Source organism: Thunnus thynnus, chromosome 18 (genome assembly GCF_963924715.1).
Source record: "Thunnus thynnus chromosome 18, fThuThy2.1, whole genome shotgun sequence".
Classification (NCBI taxonomy): domain Eukaryota; kingdom Metazoa; phylum Chordata; class Actinopteri; order Scombriformes; family Scombridae; genus Thunnus; species Thunnus thynnus.
The window spans coordinates 1,905,586-1,930,578 of NC_089534.1; the positions used below are offsets into that span (position 1 = coordinate 1,905,586).

The window sequence follows — 24,993 nt, forward strand, 5'->3', positions numbered from 1 at the left end:
ATGTCGTTTTAAGGGTTTTAATGAGATAATTGAATTTTTTTTGTGGAAAAACCATATCAGACAAGTTATCATTCAAAGTGTTTTATGTGCGTATATGTTAAAACATGTCTGGAGGGGATCTTTAAGTTGGATTTTTCATGCAGGACTTTTACTTGTAATGGAGTATTTTCACATTGCTGTATTGGTATTTTTACTCAAAGATCCTCTCCACACATGTTTTTAACCCTTACTTACTGTTCAGGGGCAAATTTGACCCATTTTTACATTTGAGAGAAGAAAAAACAACCTTCAACACTTTTCTTTTAGCCTGAAATTTGATGACTAATCCTAATGTGACCCAGAATATACAGATATGGACATATTTCAACTTTTTCAAAAACATTTTTGTGCAGCTGATACACAGTTTTCTTCACATTAATTATAATTCATTGAACTCGTGATGTTCTCCTGGGTTATGTAATGTAGGAACGTCGTATAGTGTGATTGCAAATGTTTTTTCTCCATAAACAAAAAACGTAAAAACTAAAGAATAAACTCTCTCTGCTCTCTGAAAGCTTCATTAAGGTTTAATCACCAACTTATCCGTGACTGATGAGGTATTCATGAATGATTTGTGGTTCGGAAATTTGGTATAGAGACTAATCACGAGGGGATACTGTGAAGGATCTGAATATGAATCGCATGTAAGGGTTAATCATTTGTATAATTACCTCGTTAAAGTCCTCAAAATGGCATCTTCTTCTCCCCCCTCAATGAAAAATCCTGAATCTATGAATATGCAAATATTTCTAATTTCTAAAGTTTTCCTGCAGGATACAAGATGTCTCCTCCTTCACTGTAAAGTCCATTCTCAGTGTTTTTTACACTGGAGGCTCCAAGTTTCCACATCACACTGTGTAAGGTGATTATTGAACCAGAATTGGCTTCCAAACTGGTTGTGATGTCACAAATCCTGCTGCAACATGCACCCTTAAAATTAGATTTTTAATGAGCTTAGAGAAACTTTCCACTTTCAGGAAATGAATGTGGAAACAAACTCTTAACATACATCATCCTGTCAAGTCATCTAGTCTTTACATAAACAATGGGTTGGAGGGGTGATGGCTCATTTAAAACTTGAAAAGCTTAAATATTCAATTCAGGGGATCTGTACAGAAATTTCTCAAAGTCTGGCAACCATTTTTTTTTAGATTATTTTGATTCCATACACTATGATGAAGAGTAAAATGACCTGCCTGTATTTTTTCCGTTTTTTTGGAATGGGGTTACGATGTGAACCCTGAGAAGTAGCTACCGTCTGTTAGAGCTTTTGTTGGATTTTAATTTTTTTTATTTGTTTGGGTTTTTGGTTTGGCCAATGTATTTGGAGATATGACTTAAGATGCAAAGGATATTTATTGTTATGTGTATTTTTCTGTTTGAAAAATGTAATAAAAAAACACATTTGAAATAACATACATCATCCTACACAGAGAAGATCAAACTGAAGGAACAAGAAGAAACACATTTTTGAGTGGACGGAGACTTTAAGTTGGATTTTTCATGCGGGACTTTTACTTGTAATGGAGTATTTCCACATCGCTGTACTGCTAATTTCACTTAAATAAAGGGTCCGAGTACTTCTTGTACCCCTGGTCTTGTCCAGCATGTACCACTTCGCGGTCTGCTTCCCTGTCTGATCAGGGGAAATAAAGTTTTCTTAACGGCTGTCAGCACTTTTATACCCCGATGGGAGGACCCGCCCCCCTCCTCGTGCCCCCACTACTCACAGAGCGGAAGATGATTGGCTGATGGCGCCTGTCAGTCACGCCTTTCTCCCGCTGCTTCCTGTGTGATCCGCTAGACTCGCTCTGTCTGCAGACGGTCTCCGGTATGGACAGCCGCTTCTCTCCCGGAGTTTCTACCGGAGATTTTACTACTGTTATTCTACATTTGACTCCGTTTATATCATCTGGAAATGGATTTCTGAACGGAATAAGCCGAAGCTGAACCCGCCGTGTGTTAAATCGAGCGTTTAAACCCTATTTTTTTTTTTTTGGTTGTTGTTCGAGTTGTTTAAAGGAGGAGAAAATGCCAGTTGCAACTCTTCTGCCTTTTACCGCGACCCCGAGTAGGAAGTCTGCCAGCCCGACCTCTTTCAGGTTGACAGAGAAATTTATTTTGTTGTTAGTGTTCAGCGCTTTTATCACTCTGTGTTTCGGGGCCATTTTCTTCCTACCGGACTCGTCCAAGCTGCTCAGCGGAGTTTTCTTTCACTCCTCCGCGGTGGAGACCAACACCCGCACCGGTCCGGACAGCAGCGACTCCGGGTCGGCTGGAAACGACGAGCGGGTCCTGGCTAAAATCAGGAAAGACCACGAAAAAGCTCTGATAGAGGCTAAGGATACTCTACAAAAACGACCCGATGAGATAAAACAGGACATTATAAACGAGAAGGAGAAAGTTGTAAAGGAGAGTCTGGGTCAAGGTGGGAAGGATGTCAATAATTTACCGTTCGTCGAGTATCACCGGCCGCCCGGAGCGACGGGACACGAACCGCTGGACTCCGAAACCAGGGACAGACGGGCTAAAATCAAAGAGGTAAGTTGAGGATCTGTTGAGCTCTCTGGTCGGTGTACGGAGGAAAAACTTCGCACCAAACCCCGCCAGAAAAAAACGGCAATCGAAATTTACCTTAGCTTACAGCAGCTGGTCCTCACTATAAAACACGACTTTACATATCAGACCAATCATTCTTATAACATCTACAATTCGGCTTATATATAAAACACAAAGGATTAATAATGTGAATAAGGTTGAAACTTTTTACAAACTGTTCGCCTCTTATATCGAAAGTCTTCGCCGCCGGTGAACATACGTGTCGCAACGACAGGACACCGAGTGTACAACTTCAGATTTTGCGTAATAAAAGTTAACCACAGTGAATAATTCGCAGCCGAAGTTTCCAGGACACACATCAGCCTTCAGGGTATGATTGTATGCGATGTTTTACGTGTCATTTAACACACACACACGTGGACTTGAGGCGTTAATTTGACAGATTTGTAAACGGAGTTCGGCGCGACGTTCTTAGCAGGCAGCTCCGGGGGAAAAAGGAAGGAATGTGTGCAGGATCCACCGCCCCCCTCCGGGCTGCTATACCTGTCTTTCAAGTTCCCGTCTGCCAGGGCGATACGGGGACTGGTGCAAAAAAAACCCAGCTCTCGTGTGCTGTCATAGTGGGAACACTGGGAGATTACGGGGGGTGAGGGGGCGAAACACACCTTTTTATCCTTTTATATGACCCGGATTCACAGTTGGTCACCTGAAGCAGGGCTTTATATGGGAAATTGCAATTTTATTCTTAATTTGAAAGCCTGACTAATGTTTTCCCATAGCAATGTTTTTCTATCTTTTAATTATTACTAATTGAGTCATAATGTACCCTCGGATTAATTTATCTAGATGGTGCCACAGTGCATATCCTATTTATTTCAGTACATTATGAATCCTCTGATGTCTTGTTATTCTGCACATGTGAATGTAAAACCTTTATTTTTATAGCCTGCAGCCGTGAAAGACACCAACAGGTAGCATGTCTGGTGTTACTGTGATATGTCGCTGCAGTGTGTGTGTGTGTGTGTGTGTGTGTGTGTTTGGGAGGGAGGGGTGGTGGTTTCATGGTGTGCAGTCAGGCTGCTGCTGTTTCATCTGTAGTGGTATGATTCCAACTCTCTGCTATAAAAAAATATCCTCAATGAACGTTTTTATCCAAATGGAGATGACGTGTATTTCTTTAGTGGTGTTTTAAAAAGGTTCACATGTGGCTTTTTGGACAGCAGATGTCATCATCCAGGTGTTTTACACAGAGTAGGTGAGGTTTGATGTCCTGACTGAGATACGTGGTTTGTGTAAACACTCTGGTGGACTGATATGTATGAAAATGGGACACCTGCAGGTCAAAGGTCAGAGTGGATGTGAAGGATTTCCCTGAACAGTCTCTAAGGTGTCCATGGGGCAGGGGGTGATACTGAAAAAATGAAATATCATGATAATATATTTGACTGAATACCCCACTATCAATAATATCAAGTATGAAAAGCAATAATTGCAATAAAAAAAAGTCTCATAAGTTAAGTAAAACCTTGTCGTTAACAGTAATGCAGCCATTAAGACCTCAGACTGAAATATTTCACAATATTATTAAACCAACATCAGTCCAATCATATTTATGATATTTCTGTACGTATGTAAACGCTGCCCAGAAACCTAAAAGATTATCTCTGGTATTTGGTATGAAAGACACAGTGTTTGAAATGTGGATGTTGGATGTTTGTGACCTTAAGATGACGTCAGCGGCCACTAAAAGGTTAAGAGAGCCTGCAGTCACGCTGTCGACCACACACACACACACACACACACACACACACACACGTGGTCTTAAACACGTCATGTCAACCAGAAGCCTGTTAGTACTCTTTAGTCTCCCAGTAGTGTCCGTCTTCCTGCCATCATAGATGTTTAATTAATGCTTTAGTCATCATGTCAGCGGTGATACAAACACACAATCAATGCATTGTGTCATTGTCTTCCCTCCCAGTCAAAAATAGAATAATCTATTGCCTATTGTTGGATTTAAAATGGTGTAAACATGAACTTTGACCCCGTGTTTGCATCATTAACCGCCTCACTTAACAGACTTACCTCCTTACTGTGATACCAGTGTTTAAAGCTGAATAAGATGCTGTTGTGTCTGTTTTTAACATTTTTACTTTAGAGATAATTCCCTTTAATTTATAGCTGGCTGTGTGAATGTGTAGCTCCTGTTAGAGCCCCGGTGTTTCTGTCTGTTCTGTTTATGTTCTCAAATTCAACTGTGAACTGTGTGACTTCCAAAACAAAAACAGCGAGCAGGAAGAAAATCAATAAAACATCGGTCCCAATGAAAAAAACAACTGTTTTGAATTCTTTGTGGGTTTTTTTTTTCCGACAGCTACAGTGTCTGTGTTTGTAAAGGCGAAACACAAATTGTCATGCCGGGGGCAGGTTTCTGTTTTTTTTTAAACAACCAAATATCAAGTTCATATAAATGTGAGAAACTTCAACAGTGGTTATCAGTGCAGCGCCGATGCTGCTCTGAAAATGTTGGTATCTCCAGCAGTATGACTTTAAGTTCACTACATGTTTTCCTACTGTTTCTTTTTTAATGTTTTTGGCTTTATATCAGCTGTAAACCAGTTTATTGATCACCTGCTGTTTCCTTGTCAGAAGTGTCAGCATCAGAATTTGAGGATCAACATGTCACAGAATGATCTGAAGTACATTTTAAAACCAAACCAACTGTGTGTTTCATTGCTAAACGAGAGGATCAGCAGGATTAGCAGGTTAGTTTAGAGTGCATCTGTTGCAGATGTGCATTGCTGTATCTCCTCCTTTGTAAACAGCATCAAGCAAATCATGTCAGGCTATCGACTACCAATATAGGACATGGAGTAGCTGTGCAGACGTCTCTGTGGGGACCATCTGTTGCAGGACTCCTTGTTCTTCTTGTTGCTGATGATAGTTCCTCATGACTCTGGCTGGATGTTTGAGCTTGTTGTCATGCTGCTGAATACATTTCAGACTGATCAAACGCCTCCCTGATGGCGTTGCATAAAGAATCTAAACATCTAAAGAGCTTAAAACAACACAGAGCTGTATATAAAACATCTGGCGCCAGCGGTGAACACTCTTGACACCGTCCTTCATCCGTGCACCGTTTCCCCCCCTGTGACCGCGGTTTGTAGATCGTTCATGTATAGAAAGAAACTTCTTAATCTCTACTGTGTTTGCTCAAAGTAAACTCACAGTGTTGCAGAAACAGTCGGTGACGTTGCAGTATTTTCTGACAGGAAAACAAATGTTGAAGTCTTGCAAACCTCCCACCTAATGAAGCAACTAATGAACACATTGTAAACTTAGGGAGGAAAGTGCACTACAAGGAAAAACACACCACAAAACTAGGTTGTTACATCCATCCAACATAATACAGGGTGTGTCAGACTTAACCGTCAAGGCTACAAAAACATGGATCAAAATCTCGATCAGTTCTAAAACTAAATATCTTCTCAAGCAGAGCACATCGTCCCGGCAGTGAAACACATCCTGTATGTGCTGTTTAATTGAGGATTAGTGTTTGCCTGCTATGTCAACAGATATCTTAATATTAAGAGAGAAGCCGTTTGAATATGTCAACGAGACAAAACCTATCCGGCGTATAGTGAAGATAAATATGGACTGCACGCTGCAGGTTACACCTCACATGATTAAACACCAACATTAGTTATGAGAAATGTGAGCAGGGGTGAAACTTGTGCTGCCTCTATCAATATTCCCAGTTCACAGCTATTGATTCGGGACCTTGCAGTTGTGGTTTTAAGTGAGTAGACAGAGCGGAGCGGCCATGTATGTTCAGCTCTGACAGGAGAAAATTGGACGATCCAATCGCAGGAAGGTAAATCTTAGACATTCAGCTAACGTCAGTACAGAGTGTCAGAATCTCAACATCCAAACAAAAGCTATGATGCTCCTCATTGTTATGAATGAATACGCTGTTCTTGGAGGCATCTTGCCTTTTCTTTTTCGCTCCCGGACCAAAATAGCAGCTCGCTCACTCATGCATAATTATCAAGGAACAAATAGGCCTCCGTTATACGCTGCCATAAGTGATAGAACAACTCACCTCATTGTTTTTCAGATCCTTTAAGCATATTCAATCATAGCTGTGTGTGATGATGGATTTAAATAAGGCTTCATCTAATGATTATCAATAAATCCTTTTGCTCATAAAATGTTAGAAAATAGTGAAAAATATCTGTTAAAGTGACAAGATGACATCTTCAAATGTCAAATTCAACAGTCTGAAACCCAAAGAAAAGCATTAAATCATCAGATTTGATGATTATTCGATGAGTAAACTAGTTACAGATGAATCTTCTGTGGATGGACTAATGGCGAGGCCTGCATCCAGCTGCACTATAGATTGTTATTTCAACCTTTATTTATTCAGGGACGTTCCACCCTGATCACATTCACACCTGGAAGCTGCCCAGTACGACCAGTCTGACCTGCTGGTTATAACATCCATAGAATCCTCTAAAACAATAAGCAACAAACAATCCAAAGACAATCTGAATATAAAAACAACAACAGACATGAAACACCCACCTTTATTTAGAGGCTTCTAGAATCATTTGAGGTGAAGCTGTATGATGCTTCTCACTCCACCAGTTGACCCAGTTATCCCCCCCAGTTATCCCCCCCAGTTATCCGGGGATGGTTGTGGTCTCAGTGGGGGGGGGGTTGTGTTTGTAACCGGGCTGCAGGGGTGACTCGGTAAAGGATAAACGGCTTGTTGTGACTGACCGACACAATCCTACAATCAGCTAAATCTGTTTGTCTGCTTGAAATCAAAGAGTCTCAGGAGAACCCATCTTCAGCCTCCTCCTCCTCCTCCTCCTCCTCCTCCTCCTCGCAGCCCGAGCTTTCACTCGCTCTCAGAGAGGCTTTGGAGTCAGGAGCAGTGGGGGATAATAATGAAAACCTGTGCTGATAAACAGAGAAACTGAAGGTAGTCTCCTCACTCCTCATATCATGAAATTTTGAGTTTCCCAAGTTGTTCGGGAATATTGAAACGTGTCATTTTAAATTCAGCTGGTTAAACGTGTTCATGGACAGTCTGTATCCGTGACCTGCCTCTAACCACTGGTTAACTGCAGGCCAGACGCAGCTCGGTTTAATGATACTGATGTTTAAACACTGTTTAACTGACTCCTTTAAGAGAACATGTATGAAAGGGGAATTACATAACCTGGATACAAGTGAAGCTGGATTTTATTGGGTAATTATGTCATTATAATTATGAGTAATTTTGTGGTTTAGCAGTGTAATTATGGAACTACGGTTGCAGGTAGGAACAGAGATTAACCTGTGACTGTATTAGAACAAGTCAGAAGCAGGTTGAACACACTTCCTGTATGAAAGTTGCTGGTTTTCAGCCCAACTGGTGTGAATCCCCTTGAAAAAACCACCAATAACAAACTGTGAAAGAGGAAGCCAAACACACGTTTCCATACTCACTACTGCAATTTTCACATTCTGTATTTTGAATTTGACACTAAACAACTTTATCTTGCCTGCTCCTCGTTTCCCAGCGTCCTCATAATCCATTTCTTCAGGAGGTTCAATTACTGCGCTGTCAGAAAAACTGTGAGAACTAGAGATGCTCCGATTCATCAGATCAGTATTGGCGCCCGAACCGAACGTATTAAATGGATCAACTATCGGCCAGATGTGACATATCCACATTAAATACACATTCTTTGTCTTTTTCATGATGTTTTTGTTGTCTGTTGAAGTCGTGGTCGACTGCAGAGTCAGTTTTTAGTGCCCCAGCAGTCTCTGACCTCAGTGTTACCTTCAGTAAATGATCCCAGTGAGTTTCACACAGTCAGGTACACAGTACACTGTAAAATGTGACTTCTTGTTTCAACTTAAAAATATGAGTCAAATGGCTGCTTTAAAATTTTACATTAACTTAAACGATAAAAATAGTTCTTTTAACATGTATTGACTAAATATGTCATGTTGTATGAACATCAGCCTTCGCTCGGTGGGTTTAGATCTGTTAAGTCATTGAACTGGTCAGACTTGTAAATCTAATTCAGATTAATTATAGTTTTACATTTTCCTAATTTGAAGAGTTGCACGTTAATTTGACACTCGCAGCTTTAGTTGCTGCTGTTGTTCTGTGAAGTTGCTGTAAAGATAAGATGCAAAGCAGTGATCTTATCACAGTGTGTTCAAACTAACCTTCATCACGGTTTACATTGATTTTATTGTGATGAAAAGGATCAACTGTGATTTATTTTAACATGTATTAACACGCCTGAGCATGCTGGGAAATCTACTGATCATGCTTCTCAATAACATGAGAACTCACATTTATTCAACTCATCATGTGAGGCTTCAAGTTATAAAACATTTATATTTAAATGAAGCTAATAACAAAATATTACAGACAAATATGAGACAGAGTCATTGATTAATCAGCAGACACACTGATGACTGACAGAGGTGAGGTATTAAAAATGTAAACGGGAGAGAAAATGATGGATTGGAGCAAATCTCTGCTTATAGTAAACATTAGTAGCAGTCAGATAAAGTACAATAACAGGTGTAATCTATTCCTCTGTTCTCTCAGGAATCCTGGACTTTGCTTCAGGAACTCTGTTTTTGTGACGGCATTTTTTTTAATATAACGACAGACTTGTTGCTGATTAATACAAACTGCTGCCGCCCTATCTTACTCCTCATCCTCCTCATCCTCCAGTGTGTGTGTGCAGATGAGATGCAGATGAGCGTTTGACTAGCCATAAGGACGGTGTGTTTGCAGGATGTTCTCCTTTCAGCTCGTTATCTTAAAGAATACCTGCTTTACTTTCTCTCAGACATCCTTATGTTCAGAGAGCCGTGGATTAGAGGCCGGTGGTTTGTAAAGGTCTCTCCTCGCCGGGCCAGAGCCGACTGTTGAGGAAAGATGAAACATCAATCTTCCTTCACTCGCCTTTCATTTCCTTCTCTGTTCTTTTCTCCTCTCCTCCCTCTCTCTCGTCGTCTTCCTCATCCAATCTCTGCTCCCCTCTTCTCCTCTCTCCTCTCTCCTCCTCCTCCTCCTCTGCTTTGCTGTCTTCAGGATTCAGTTCAGTTATTTTCGCCTACTCCCAACACGATTGTTATCCCATTTTGTGTGTGTGTGTATGTGGTTGTATCACGACAGAAGCCATTTTGCCGCTTTGCTAACCGTAAGAGCCTGAAATAAAATTCTCTGTTTCTGTCTCTTCCTCAGGCTAACTTGGCAGCCAATAAGTCCCATTTCTGTATCGACCTCCGGACTAATTGCCTCTCGTTGCAGGTCCACGAAACCAGACGTGTGTGTGTGTGTGTGTGTGTGTCAGAGTTACTGCTGGTGCTCTATTTAATTGTCTAATGACTATAGGAATAGTTGTAGCTGCCTGCGTAGGTATGTGTGCATGTACGTTACTGTACTGTAGAGACAGAACTCCTTCCTGTCTGTTCGTTTCCACTGCTAATTTTAGTTAAGTCATCAATAGGTGCGTTTACATGTGACTGTTAATGTCACTCATTTGAATGAAGCCACTTTGATCAGAACAAGCCGTCCCATTCGGAAAGACATTTAATTCTTTAAAGCTTTTTGTTATAATTTGATCAAAGGAGGAAGAATCATGATGTAAACTGTCTGTCTGATTGCAGACTCTTGTCTTTCATGTTTGCCCATTTGAGTTAAATAAAAAGCGTCACATGTGCTCCGGTGGTGTCATAAGATTTTATACGTTAACAGAGAAAAGAGAAACTTGACATCTGATTCACTTCTTCTTTTTCTAAATCAACAATAAGAAACCTTAAAAAGAAAAGAAGTGTGAAACTGAATAAACAAGTTTTCATTGTTGAAACTTTAAAACCGGCTCAATCAGTGAGGTTCTGCTCTATGGAAAGAGACACCAGAGGTTAGTTTGGGTGCAACAGAAAGTTAATTGGCAACTATTTTGATAATTGATTGTTCGTTCATGCCAATTATCAAGAAAAAATGCAAGTATTCTTTGATTCCAGCCTCCCAGAAGTGAGGATTTTCTGCTTCTCTCTGTTTTTATATTATTGTAAATGGAATATTTTTCAGTTTCGGACCGTCTGTCTGACAAACAAGCGTTTTGAAGATGTAACTGAGGGATCTGGTGACAGTGATGGACAGTTTCTAACAGTTTTTGTCATTTTACAGACTACAGGATGGATTGAAAAATAATTGACATATCGTTGATACTGAAAATAATAGTTCTGTTTTACCAGTTTCTAATTCAACTTTCACAACTTTAAATCTTTTCTACACTTTTATTTGTTTGATTTTGCTTTAGAGAATAATAATAATGTTAAAATAAAGGTAACCCTACTAATCAATCCAATACAAGCACAGAATATATCCCAAATGATTATTAGAGGAATGAGGTTGAAGTAAACTTTCACGACGAACACTTGAATGTAACTGTAGGCTGCTGTAATATATCAGGATGTCCACCGTCTACCTTGGGAGGACAAATCATACAGCACCTCAAGGCCTATAAGATCCAAGTAATGAATATTGTAATAGCGTAATAAAGTGGCTGTAAATATATAGGCGTAGTGGAAAGCCCGCGAGGCTTTAAATATTTTAAATCCATATTTTAATATGGATTGTTACAGCACGGTGTCGGTCAGTGCGGATCGATCGGTTGGGTTTTGGAGGTTTTCGTAGGTCGTACTTGGCGATTGTACTGGTTCCAGGACTTCCTCATGTTTGCTGCCTTCTGGCTCTGAGGTCACTGGAGGAGGGAATATAGACTCCAGAGTGACTGATGTGATACTTTTGCATATATATACACACTCAAACTCTTAGTGCACTCTTCTTCCATGTATTTGTGTCTATGTGCGTGTCCTTCAGCCTTTGAATAGTTCAGCCGTAGCCCAGGGCATGCCCCAGCATCCCACACACCACCAGCCTGAATGGGGAAGATGCTGGTATATTAAGCTTTATTGCCTATAGACCGTATCCATCTCCGAGGTACATCTAGCTCTTTACTGCTGTTACTGTATCTACTCTCCCAGCTCCGTTCTTGCTCATGCATAGTCATTGAGCATTGATTTGGAAAAAGCTCGGAGCAAAATAAATTAGATGGATCGTTATTACTATTACCTAGTACTCGTGCTAGAGGTCAAGGCACAAGCGAGCCTTGAAGCATGGAGGGGGGGGGGACTGTAAAAGCGTGTACGTACAGTAGAACTGTACATAATAAAAGACACTTACTGCCCTCGCCATAACTGCCTCAACTGTCATGGAAAGTTAGACATGAACTTCCCACCATCAGCACTTTGCCTGCTCGACCAGCCTCTTTATAAATACCAACCAATCAGTTTAAAACAGAAAGGCATGTACATGTTAAAATAGAGGATATGGACACTTGACTGCTGTTTTAAAACAGACTTAAAAAAATTGCGAACCTGCCCTTTAAGCCTAATTAAGCCTAAAACATCACTGAGTAGAAAGATTTGAGATAGTTCTGGGAAATTATGATGGACGTTTTTATTATTCTCTGATATTCTGCTAACAAGATGATTAGTTGATTATTTGAGAGAATAATCGGCAGATTTATCAATAATGAAAATAATTGTTGTTTGTTGATAGTTTGGTGTCATGTGATCAATAATTAATTACACTGAGCAGATGGTATCTTGACAGCAAACTGGGTTTGATAGAGATATGAAATAGAGTTTGTAGACTGGTGTAATACAGATACTGTGGATATTTCTTATTGAATTAGTAGTTTTGTGAAGTTTTTAGGAAGCAGAGACAAAACTTTGCAGCATTAACATCAAGGCAGCAGCCAGTTAAGTGCATTTGTGCCTTGGGCTTAATTTTGGGTGTTTTCATGCATGAAGGTGCCAGGTAATGCAATTTTAATCATTTAAGTTTTAATGTTTCTAAGTGCTCAAGGTGCGCTACTGAATTTAAATGACCATAATTCATTGCACACGTTATGATGCCGTGTCGTCTGGAGTCACAGCGTGTCAGTGCGAAGTCAGTGGAGGTTTGAAATGACAGCAGAACGCAGTAGAGACCCTCACTGAGCTGAAATGAAACGAGTGCACATAAATGAGATAAATAACATGAATAAACATCGTCTCTACTGCGTTTTGCTGTCATTTATGGTGGCGCTGCTCTCTGAGGGTGTGTGTGTGCTGCACACGGCGGAGCAGAAGAGAGACACTGAACCAGGTGAAATACTCAAGTTGAAAACAGCTTATTACGTTACTGTAAGTGCAGGAACGGGACAGAGTGCACAGTAAACTCGGCAGTCACACATTTCTCTCTTCTGTATTTCTCTGTTTTGTGTCTTCAGGTTATGCTAGCCCATTGTTGCTAACTTTTCAGCTTTACTTTTCCAGCACTTGGGGAAACAACAGACGTGACTTTTTAGCATTTATGAACTGACACACTGTAGTCTGTGCTGTACATTTACTGCCAGACTGACAACTTACTACTAACCTTTTCCTCTGCTCTGCTCGCATCCACCGTCACTTCTCTGCCCCTCGCTCTTTCCCACTCGCTACGCAAACATACTCCTTAATGGAGCCATGCTGACGATTTCCCAGGCAATGGCAGAAGTTGACTCATGTACCGGAACAGCGCTGCACAGAGACTCCCAAACGCTATCAAATATTAAAAAAATTTTTGGGGGCTGGCAGGGGTTCTTGACCAGCAGACTACAGCCCTACACACTATATATTTTGTCATATTGCACAGCTCTAGCTTACACTAGACTGAGAGAAATTAGTGCCTGAAAAAGCTAGCTAAATGAAATGTCGATAGCGGGTCATCAGTAAGCCTCCACGCATCGTCTGAACCACCTCCGTCTGAGCTTGTAGCTCAACATCAACAACGGACAAGCACTTAAACCATCAAATAACAAGTCCAAAGAGAGACTCACCCAAAGTTACAAATAATCTGAAATGGATAGACCAGACAGGCTCACATTTTCAACTGAAGTTGAGCTTTTCTTTACTGCATCCTGTCAATACGCCACAGACCTGCAGTAGGAAATGGACTTGGTGATCCCAGTTGGTCTACAAATGGGACCATCTTTTATTCGGTGTCTGAGGGAATTATGAGTATCCTCTGATTTGTTGTCTGTTGGTTTCTCTCACATTCAAACTTTCTCTCTTTACTCACAAGACTGTAGATAATCTGTAAATTTGTCTTATGATGATATGATTTGTCTTACCTGGATTGATTAGACTCATTCTCTAATCTTAAAGTCCCCGATTCAATTTTTCTTTTTGAGAATTTCTGCTTTTTGTAAATTTGGGGGCTTGAGTCTTAATTCACCACAAATAAATAACCTTTAATTGAAAGAGGCTGTTATTAGAAGCAGGACTTTATTCCTATTTTTTGGTATTTGATCATATTTTAGTCAGAAGCTCCTGTTTATTGTGTATTCATTTGCTCTTAAAGCTGTTTGCTGTTAATAAAAACACCAAATTTTCTTCATCTGTTTCACATTTAAACGCTGACGTTCACTAAAATGCATTTATTGTGAAACATTTGTAGGAAATGTTGAGCTTCATTGAGGAGAAAAAAACTCAATGCAGAATCATTCAAAGAAACCCAGAGCAGAATTACATGACCATGTTGTTGCACTGATGGAACAGATAAATACGTAGTGTTCAATTTAACATGAGAGCCATTATTGTACAATAATTAGTTACCTCCCTTTTCAAAGCCACTATTATTTGAATACAAGACCTTATTGGTGAATTCAGAGTATTTTGAGGTAGAGAGACATGAATTTACGGAGGCCACGTGTCAAACAAGGCATTGCTTTCTGGATCATTAGCAGTCTACAGTAGGACTGCAGGATTATTAGCTTCTCTTTTGCTAGAGACAGTGATGTATGCTGAGCAGAGCGGCCTTTCAGCCTCACGGGGGGCTTTGGGTGAACACATACATGTAAAATCTATGGGCGGCGTCGCCGTTAATGACCGTGCCTCATGCATTTGTCGCAGCCGTTAGATTAGTGAGGCCGGGATGTGCAATTTGTCTTGTCTTAGTCGAAGCTAACGCGCTGCTAGCTCATTAGCATTTAGAGGTTATTGATTGCTTTCACAATTGCCTCAGTGTTTTCTGTAATATTGGAGAAAGATCAGATTTTAATTTTGCATTGGAGCACATGGAACCAGCAGGTCACTGTCAGAGGCTCCTTGATGTTTTGAGAGTTTTTTGGGGGGGTAAAGGGCAAAGGACAATTAAACTACATGCCTCCTGCATATATTAGATAAGAAGCTTAATATTATATAAATTAATCAATATACTCTCCAGTCTACAACTCCAATTCACCTGCAAAAGGTCTATGATTATTAAATTATAGCAGCAACAATTAGTAGAGTAATCAATTAGTCCTTAAACAGAAAATTAATCAGCAACTGTTTTCATAATCAAGTAATGGGTTTGGTCATTTCTTTAAGCAAAAATGACAAACATTTGTTGATTTCAGCTTCTCATAGAAAACAGAATATCTTTAGGTAAGACGTCACTCTGGGACATTATAACAACCATTTTTCAGTATCTTCTGATATTTTATAGACATGACAATCAATCAGTTAATGGAGAAAATAATGTGAGGATTAACTGATAATGGAAATAATCGTTAGTTGCAGCCCAGAGATTAAATGCTGATGCTGAGAGATATAGTGAACTGATCTTCCTGAAACCTTTTCCTGAAGGTTTACAACTTGTCCTCCCTGTTTAAGATGTTCTGAGTGTCGACTTATTAAAGTAGAAACTAGAGTAGAAACAGCACAACACCAAGTACATGACACATATAGTATTGATGTAAGTGTATTGGAATGACTAATGAACTTTAACAGTGAAATATGCGTCAGTATGAAACTGAGTGACTCTGGTTGTGTTTGGAGCAGTTAGCCTGTGTTAGCTTGGCCTAATTGGCCCATAGTTCCAGACAGAAGCCAGGCTAATCTGGATTTTAAGAAATCCCTCCTTTATCTGTGACTCACTGAAATGCCACGTCTCATTGTTTATTCCGACAAGTCGCAGCAGGAACACTTTCTTTATTTTGCTAAACCGTCTCTACAAACACTGAAGGAATTTTGTTGTCGTCTGTTCTCACGTTAGAACAACGTCACTACAGATGATTGACAGGAGGCGTAGCTGGTTATAGTCATGGCTGATATAGTTTAATAGAGTTCATTTTGTTTTGATAAGATGAGTCATATGATATGATGTTGAACATACTTACTGTATATTGAAATGGTTCATTAACTTGTATATTAGGGGTGAGGCTAATAATCAGCTGTGTGATGTTTTCCTGTGATATTAAAGCAAAGGTGTTTTTCTTCCTTTACTATAGAGTGAACTTTTATCTGGTCAACGTTGTGTCAGTTGAAACACTGTAAATGCAAACAGCAGTTCAAATCAATAGTTGGCTGCAAACCAGTACTGAATTAACTGTCTAGCTAATGACTGCATGTGCAGATCAGTCCTGATGTTCACCTGCATGGACACACAGATGTTTGATCGTTAGAACAAATGAGCACAAAATTATCCCCCAAAAATCTGAAGAAGTTCCCTAAATGGACGTTTTTCTCCTGACACCTCAATAAGTCCAACAACGAGAATTTGCCGTTTCACATCCTGTCAACAAGTTTCCAACTTATTCTTGGCGACTACAAGCTTCAAGGTTTTTGGCAAAAACAGTCTGGCTGCTTTCAAAATTCTGATTTAAAACCCTTCGGACTGTGAGTCACAGAAGAAATCCAGTGACTCACGGTCCGAGCCTTGTAGCCCGGTCACGGAGACGGAGCAGAAACGCTCTTGGATATTCAATATTAACGTGTCCCGAGCGCTCCGGAGGGTTATGGCCGGCTGATTCTCTCTCCCTAATCCAATTCAGTCTAATACCCCGAATCATAGGCTGTCAATCACATACTCCATTTATTTTTCAATCTCCCCTTCCTTCTGTCTCTGCTTTTCTTTTTTCCATGTGAGGGCTGGCATTTTAACACAGCAAGCTCTGCCATCCTGCATATTAGATTAGCTGAAGACCTCATGGGCTCTTGTGAAATTTAACAACGATTTTAAGACTTTGCATGTCTGACTGTCACGTCTGCAGCATCCTGACATCACATCACACTAGTCCACAAATCCATAAATGTAATTTCAAGTCACCATATTTAGGTTTCGGTACAGTTTGTTCCAGTGTTTCTCACCATATTGTCTGTACAAATGTTTGCATGGAGAGAGCTGAGCAACAGGACAGTGTAACAAAAGCTTGAGGTGAAGTTTACTTCTATTACATTTACAGTTTTTTTTCTGTAATTAGCATCTGTTTTATTAAAGTTGCAGGTAATTACACAATCAGCACATCGTACTGCCCTCTGGGCTCGCTCTGTAAGTGACATAGCGCCGAAAAAAGATGCAGCTCAGCAAGCTGAGAAATGAAGTAAAAAAGCACTGATGCTGAGACAGAAATATCTTTTTAATGAAGTAATGACATCACAAAACTAAGGACACAATTCATCTGCAACTGAGACAGATTGGTTATATATAAAAATATACGCCGTCTCAATATAAATGTCTTAGCAGGAGAATGCATAGTGCCAGAGTGCATTAACGTCTCAATGAATGTCAACTTTAATGACTGCAAAGGCCATAACTCCCTTTTGCGCTCTTTGTTTTTAAGCATTATAGAAATAGTCAGTCATGTTGTGCTCATTTATTATAACTGCTGTGTGTTTCTCTGTCTAACAAGCTGAACCACAGATCATAATGTATCATCCTACCTTCCCTACAGTGCAGAAAGTAGAGAGCTGCTCTCACGCTTTTGCCCCTCGGACGACACCGAAACCTAAAAAATCACCCGAAACAGCTTTAAAATGGCTCTGAGTGTTTAATTTACGGGAGTGTTGGAATTTGTTCTGTAATCCAGAGGTTGACAGGTGAGTTTTAGTAGTTTGTCTTCTGTCTATAACACCTCTTCCTTCATCCTCTCTCTGTGTTTTTTCCTCCCAGACACATGCATTGGCTGTGTGCTGTTGTGTCTCCAGTTCAATTTACTGGGGAGAAAGGCAAGCCAAGTCCACAAGCTAAATTATTTAGCCAGTAGCCTGCAGCTACTCCCAACACATGGGAGATTAATGTGTGTGTGTGTGTGTGTGTGTGTGTGTGTGTGTGCATTATAATAGATTCTAGTAATTATGCACTTTGCGTACTACATGTTTTGATAGTCATCCATCGAAATGAACGTGTAGCTTGAGTGCATGCAGGGTGTCAGACAAGGGAAGGTCTTCACTAAAGCACACACTTACTTATAATTGACTGATATGAGTTTTGGCTTTTTGGTTTAAAGCTCCTTTTATGTTGTTAATTTTCCATTTAATTTGACCAGTTCCCCCTCAAAGCATTGTTATCAGCTGTAAAAGCATATGAAACAGAATTGAAAGCATAATAAGGCACCTTAATGCTCTACTGGAAGGGTAGTAATGCCATTAATTTACATATACTGGTGTCTCAATAAACTCAATTCTGATTGTTTCCTTTAGACGGCCGCTGTAGTCGTACATACATCACCCCAGTCAGTCTATTATAAACTATACAAATGTTTTTATAGCCAAGAGGTGAAAGTCTCCTCACATGATGTATCAATTGTTGAGACCTGTGAGTCTGAGTGTTTCAACACATCTAACAAACAGCAATAATTAAACGGCCAGCATCACTAAACAGCTTCTTGTCAAAGTCATTTTTCATTGTTTTTATCTTTCTTATGTCAGACTTAATCTCATGATAAACATGAGTTAACAGATCTTCCTACTGGTTAAATTCCCATCAGACCTGAATCCACTGCCCTCACAGTACCCTCACTGAATAATGCCTTCACTTTAATGATCATATAATTAATCCTGGGGCATTGATGACCCTTTGGGAACTACTGGAGAGTGTTTGCATAGCCTCAGATCTCTGCTTGTTACCACCACAGGGAGATCTTTGGACTTTTAGGTATCTTTGTAGGATCGGTATTGGAAGAGATCTTTTGACAATTTGGGACATTAATGAGACTGCAATGTCTCAACAAACTCAGTTTCCTGATTGTTTCCTTCAGACGGCCGCTGAAGTCCTACAGACATCATATCAGAGGTCAATCCACATGTGATTTTAAATAATAGGCCCGTTTTTATAGCCAAGAGGTGAAAGTCTCCTCATGTAATGTATAAATTGTTGAAACCTGTGAATCTGAGTGTTTCAACACATCTAACAAACAACAGTAATTAAACCCCAGAGTCACTAAACAGCTTCCTGTCAAAGTCGTCTTTCATTGTTTTTTTATCTTTTCTCATGTCAGACTTTATTTCATGATAAACATGAGTTAACAGATCTTCCCACTGGTTAAATTCCCATCAGAAACTGAATCTGCTGCCCTCACAGTACCCTCACTGAATAATGCCTTCACTTTAATGATCATATAATTAATCCTGGGGGCACTGATGACCCTTTGGGAACTACTGGAGAGTGTTTGCATAGCCTCAGATCTCTGCTTGTTACCACCACGGGGAGATCTTTGGACTTTTAGGTATCTTTGTAGAATCAGTATTTGAGAAGTTCTTTTGACAATTTGTGACATTAATGAGACTGCAAGAGTCTGATACCAACCAGGATCTGGATTTAATTTGACAAATGATCCAACAAAAACCGTCATTTACATCAAATTATCAGGGCTGAATAGCTGAAATCCAAACCCCCGGTAGTAGCTGCTGGTGTCCGTTTAAATCCAGCTCACAAAGCCTCTTCTTCCCCCTTCTGGGAGAGCAAAGATTAGGACTGAGCTGATCTGTTCCACAAAAAAAAAAAAAAAAACATAAGAAAGTATTTGGTCTGGCCTTATCCCACCACTGCACTAACAGTTACAAATGGAGGACTTTTAAAAGTGTTTTAGCTGGCTAAAGAAGATGCATTGGATTGGTGCCCAGCTGGTGAAAAAGAGCGTCTCTGGGCTTCCAGCTGGGAATTTCACAGGACAGTTTCTCTTAATGTGTCTTCATGACTTAGACAGAAATATATATATATATGTATCTACAGAGAAAAAAGGCTTGTTTTTTGTAAGAATTAATTAAATATTTTTTGCACGCACACGTAATTTGTAACGTAAGAGCTGCAGCTTGTGCTATTTGCAGTGAGCAAACAGTATTAGTTTAACTTAATAAGGGTCTAAACATTGTGTTTTAGTATATAAATGAATATGTCAGGTACCACTGAGGTCAATTACATTCACAATAAACTGCATGTTCTCTAGTGCTTTAACAACTAAGAGCTTCGTCTTCTAACAGCTCGGCTAAATGTAAAATGTTTATTTGCAGTTTCTGGGAATCTTCTCAATGTTCTTCAGGCTGCTTTTCGGATATTCAGGAGTCTTAAACTATTTGAGTTTGTTTTCATGGCAAATTAATGCAAATTGTGAAATAATTATGGCTAAGACTATCCAGGTATTTTCAGCCACAGAAACTTTATTATCCCTTTTTAACGTGTGGCTTAATTACTCCGGAGTAGATGTTAATTTTGTCGGCTTTGTAGTGGAGACGTTGTGTAATTATCACATTATCACTACTTTAATATTATCATTCAGTTCAGTTCAGCAGCCTTGGGCTTTTATTTTTATGCTCAGGTGGAAATGGGCAGTAAAAGTAAAGTGTTTTGAAGATTGGATGAACCCACTGTGTGCTGGATAGATCGCTGGAGTGTAAATGTTATTGATTATCTCCTCCATTTATCGGGATTGGTGCAGTGATTGGATTAGGAAACACTTTCTCTGCCAGGCGATTAATGGACACAGGAGGTTTAACACTTGACTCGATTAATCTATGGCTGCAACTTACCATTACTCTCCTTATTGATTTACCTGCACATTATTTTCTGGATGAATCAATTCATCTTAGTGAAAATAGTGAAACATGCCTGTTATAACTTCTAAGATCTCATGGTGACGTCTTGTTTTGTCTGATCATTACGTCAAAGAAAAGATTTAAATCATCACATTAGAGAAGCTGCAATCCGCAAATATTTGGCACTTTTGCTTAAAAACAATTATTCAATTATCAGAATAACTCCTGATTAAATTACTCAAGATCAACTAATTTATTAATTGTTGCAGCTCTAGATGAATCCATTAGTTAATTATTAATTATTAATCAGCAACGATTTTAATAGATTAATTTAATATTTCCAGCCTCTCAAATGTGAATAATTCCTGTTTTTTTTAGTTTGATACTCAACTGAAAACAAAAACTCTTTGAATTTTGGACCATTTGTCAGACAAAACAAGAGTTATGAAGACATTATCTTGGACTCATGAATCAATAATAGAAATATTAATTTGCTGCAGCCTTACACTGGTTTATACAGGACTGGTATCATTCCAGTCCAACTCATGGTACCAGTCCTGGAGAAACCCGCCTCCATCTCCAGTTTCATTGTCGATGTCACAGAGGTGTTTGAGAGGATGTTTAGTATAAAGGTTAACGTCGTAATAATGTGAATGATGAGACAAAAAAAAAAAGCTTTTTAATACGTTTCTGTCAAACGGCCAAAACGGGGGGCGGTTTCCAGATTTCCCCTCGAATCAGCCGATTCATATTCCGCCGTTATTCTCCGAGTCATTTGGATGCAGCTCAGGTCGTATTTTCTGGCATTCGCTGACGTTCAGTCCTCATCTCTGCCAACCTGTTAAACAAATGAGTGATGAGCTCGAGCTTTGCCGCCGCTGCCGCCTTCCTGCCTTCCTGCCTTCCTTATCTGCTGCCTGCTGTATTGAAGCGGGGATATGGATGTAATGGAGGGAGGGAGAGAAAAATCAATCTGCCTTTCACAAAGTCTTCATTAGTTTGCCTTTTGTCAAGCGGCTGGGTCAAACCCAATTGGGCTGCTTCCTACTACCAAGAGAAAGGTCAAGTCAATAAATGTGTGTGTGTGTGTGTGTGTGTGGTCTGATACACACCACTGAGAGGTTTGAAAGGGAGTGTTTAGCACTTCACCCTCCGGCATTAAAGTCACAATGAAATGAATAGAAAAACCTTTTCAAAAGCTTGTTATAAAACATCTTGTTTTCAGAGTGGTTTTCCCATTCACTTCAATATGAAACATGAAGCATATGGATCCTCCATCAGCTCCTGAACACATGGCTAATAGCTGCTTTGGCTCCGTTTCTGGGGCGGATAATGAAAGTAATCATATCACCCTCAGACGTCATTGTTCATGTTTTATTGTCATGTCTTTGTCGTCAATAATCGCGCTCCCGCCGGAGTGTTATTTTACTGCCAGAACCAGGTTTTTTTTTAACAAACAGACAGTCGGAGATATAGATTTACTCTTCAGTTTCATCATTTCTCTCCTCTCTCCTCCCCAGACGGCCGTCACATAGTATTGATCAGTGTGTAATGTTGCTTTTCAGGTAGGTTCGGTCTGTTGACCGTATTATCAGCTCTGAGCTCTGTTAAGCACCAATCGGGCTGTTGGGAACGACGCCTTTTACGACCCCCGTCGGGTCAGCGAGCGTCGGATCGGGCTCGGCTTGTTAGCGGTGCAGAGATGCCGGGAAATGTCTTTTTATTGGCCAGAATTTATCGACTTGAATTTTACTCAGTGGATGATCATTGATGAAGAGGATGGTCATGTTTTTCTGAGTTTTCTGATAATCAAATAGAATTTTATTGATTTTAAAAAAAGGCTTCTTGATCGATTGAAGCACTTTAGATAATGTCTGTATCTGTTCTGCTCTTTGTGACTCAACAAATGGAACGTAAAAGTCAAACCTGCTGTGGAAACACTTTGATCTGTTTTTAAGATGACGTCCTTGATACTTGGGGATCATTTGCATTCGCAGCAGAGTTTGTTTAAACTGAACCAAACAGGTTTGGTGAGAAAAGCAACCTGAGCTCCATATTGACTTTTCCAGCCTCCACCGTCAGCAAATGTTTAGAATATAATTGCATTGTCTGTTCTTCTGGGTTATTGATGGTGTTCATGATCTGCATGAAAATATGAATTTAATCTCTGTCTTCAACCTTTGGTTCTTGTGTCCTTGTGACTGTTTGGAAGATGTTTTTATTATCACTGTTTCCTCTTTCTTTAAATTTAAACTTACCTCTTAAACTCCCAACATTGTGTTTGACAAATGGAAAGAAAAATGGACTTTGTTGGAGATTGCGCTGTTGAATTGCGCTTTCCAGGAGGTCAGGAAGAAGATGCACTTCCTTCATTCAGTCAGTCAGGGGACATTTGGCAAGATGATGTGTTCATCGATGGTGGAGGTTCGTCTTTAAAATGGAGAGAAACACCCTCCGACCTTCAGTCAACACACACAACACTGATTCATTCATTACTGACAACAGTTTCCTTCCTGTTGGTCATAATACAGGAAAAAATACCAATCTTGTGTTTTTATTTTTAGAATTATGCATCAGCCTCCTTCACTTCACTTCCCTTGTAAAGCATTTTTCCAGCCTAATGGAGATGTACACGACTATAACACAAGACATGCCAAATGTTTACACCTCCCAGTATTCCATACTGGGATTTGTCACTTCTCTGTTGGATATAAAGGGGCTCAGCTGTGGAACAGTTACATTTCAGTCGACTTCTCTCAAGAATTTCAAATATAAGCTTTGAAGTTGTCTGATGAACCAAACTTAACCCAAGTAACTAACCAACTAACTAAAAGTTTGCTTCAGTTAGGATGCTCCCGTTACATTATCTTACCTGTTTTGTTTCTTTGCTTGTTTTGCTTTTGACTCTGTGGTTGCTTGTTTATTTTTGTAGTTCACATGACTTTTGCATCTGTTTATAATGTGCAATGAGGTGAGATTACTCCCATAAGCCTTTAGGGGGTTTTCTAAATCTCACCTGCACAAGTTGTTTCGTCTCTTTTGTTGTGTTGTTTTGTTTTTACTGTGCAAATAAATATTAAAAAAATATGACATGAATGTGACGTGAAAGGTGTTTGATCCAGTGTTTCACTGTTAGCTGATAGCAGTATAGCAGCTGCAGCTAGCTATCATGGAAACAAAGTATTAAACCCACTTCTCTGTCAGCAGAGACAGAACCGTACAATACTGACCCATATATGGTTGTTGAAATACTAAACGGCTTAGGAAATCCCTCGCTGATCCCTGAAGAACTGCTCCCCAGGCGGAGAGGAGGATATTGTCCTCTCTCTCTCTCTCTCTCTTTGTGAGCAGCTGAACATGTGAAGGAGACGAGGTGGAAAAACGGTTAGGTGGTTAGTTTTGTTCCAAAACAGCACGGCTCAGAGAGCAGAGACGTCAGAGCTCCTGTGTTCGCCTGCGTCTTGTAAAGGTTTGTGCCAGAACCGAACCCGACTGTGGCAACACAAAACCTTGTTTTCTGCTTAACTAAGTCAGCACACAGGGGAATTATAGCGGGAATAACAGGTTGATCTGAGTGTCACAGCTCACTTGTCTTCAGGGTTAATTGCTTATGCGTCTGTGTTCAGTATTGTTATGAAACCTGATTTCTGACAAAGATACAATTACTGAGTGTATGAGACCTGTTACAAAGGACAACATTCTGCAGACGTAGATCTGGTTTTAGATCCAGACTGGATTAGATCAAGACTGAGACTCAGACAAACTACAACCAACTACGACCATCATGGTGGAGTTCAAGGTCTTCAACGACTGAAAGAGAATTTATTTAAATCAAAGTTTTGAACACAAATACAATTAAAAAAAATCTGTTTGATTCTCTGCTGTGGAATCAGGTGGTTACAGGTAGAGCTGCAGTCATTAGTCAATCAATTTGTTGATCAACAGAACATTAATTGGCAACCCTTTTGATAATCAGTTAATCATTTGGGGCATTTATAAATAATTTTAGTGCCAAACGTGATGATTTATTGCTTCCTTTGTCAAACATGATTGTTGGTCTGAAGACGTCAACTTGGACTCTGATGAATTATAACATTTTTTAGACCAAATGATGAATCAATTAATTGAGAAAATAATCAGCTGAGTAATTGGTAAACTAATCGTTAGTTGTACCGTGTTTATTGTTTGGGTCTCAGATAAAAAGTTTCAAATCAGCTCAAGGACAAAAAACCTCTTTGATGTTCAAACATGAAGAATCATCAGGAGTCAGAGTTCAGAGCAGCAAAATGAACTTTAATGCCAATAAAGGAGATCAATACAGTTCACAAAGATCACAGAAAACACCCGGATTTCTAACCTCAGGGTGTCGTCTTATGTACCCTTTGGGTCTGCATAGGTCACGCCTACTGTCCATCCTCTTTGTACTTGGCCAATTACACCATCATAACTTCTTTACATCACCTGTTGTTGGCCCAAACTCCC

The 24,993-nt window shown here is 39.8% G+C and overlaps 1 protein-coding gene across 1 annotated transcript in view; it reads left to right on the forward strand.

The window, feature by feature from the left end:
* Positions 1-1,767: 1,767 nt before the first annotated feature.
* man1a1 (mannosidase, alpha, class 1A, member 1) overlaps positions 1,768-24,993 on the forward strand; it is a 143,206-nt gene continuing 119,980 nt past the window's right edge. The window contains exon 1 of the mRNA XM_067573235.1: positions 1,768-2,580. Coding sequence (XP_067429336.1) covers positions 2,071-2,580 — 510 coding nt within the window. The 5' untranslated portion in view covers positions 1,768-2,070. The remainder of the gene's footprint in view (positions 2,581-24,993) is intronic.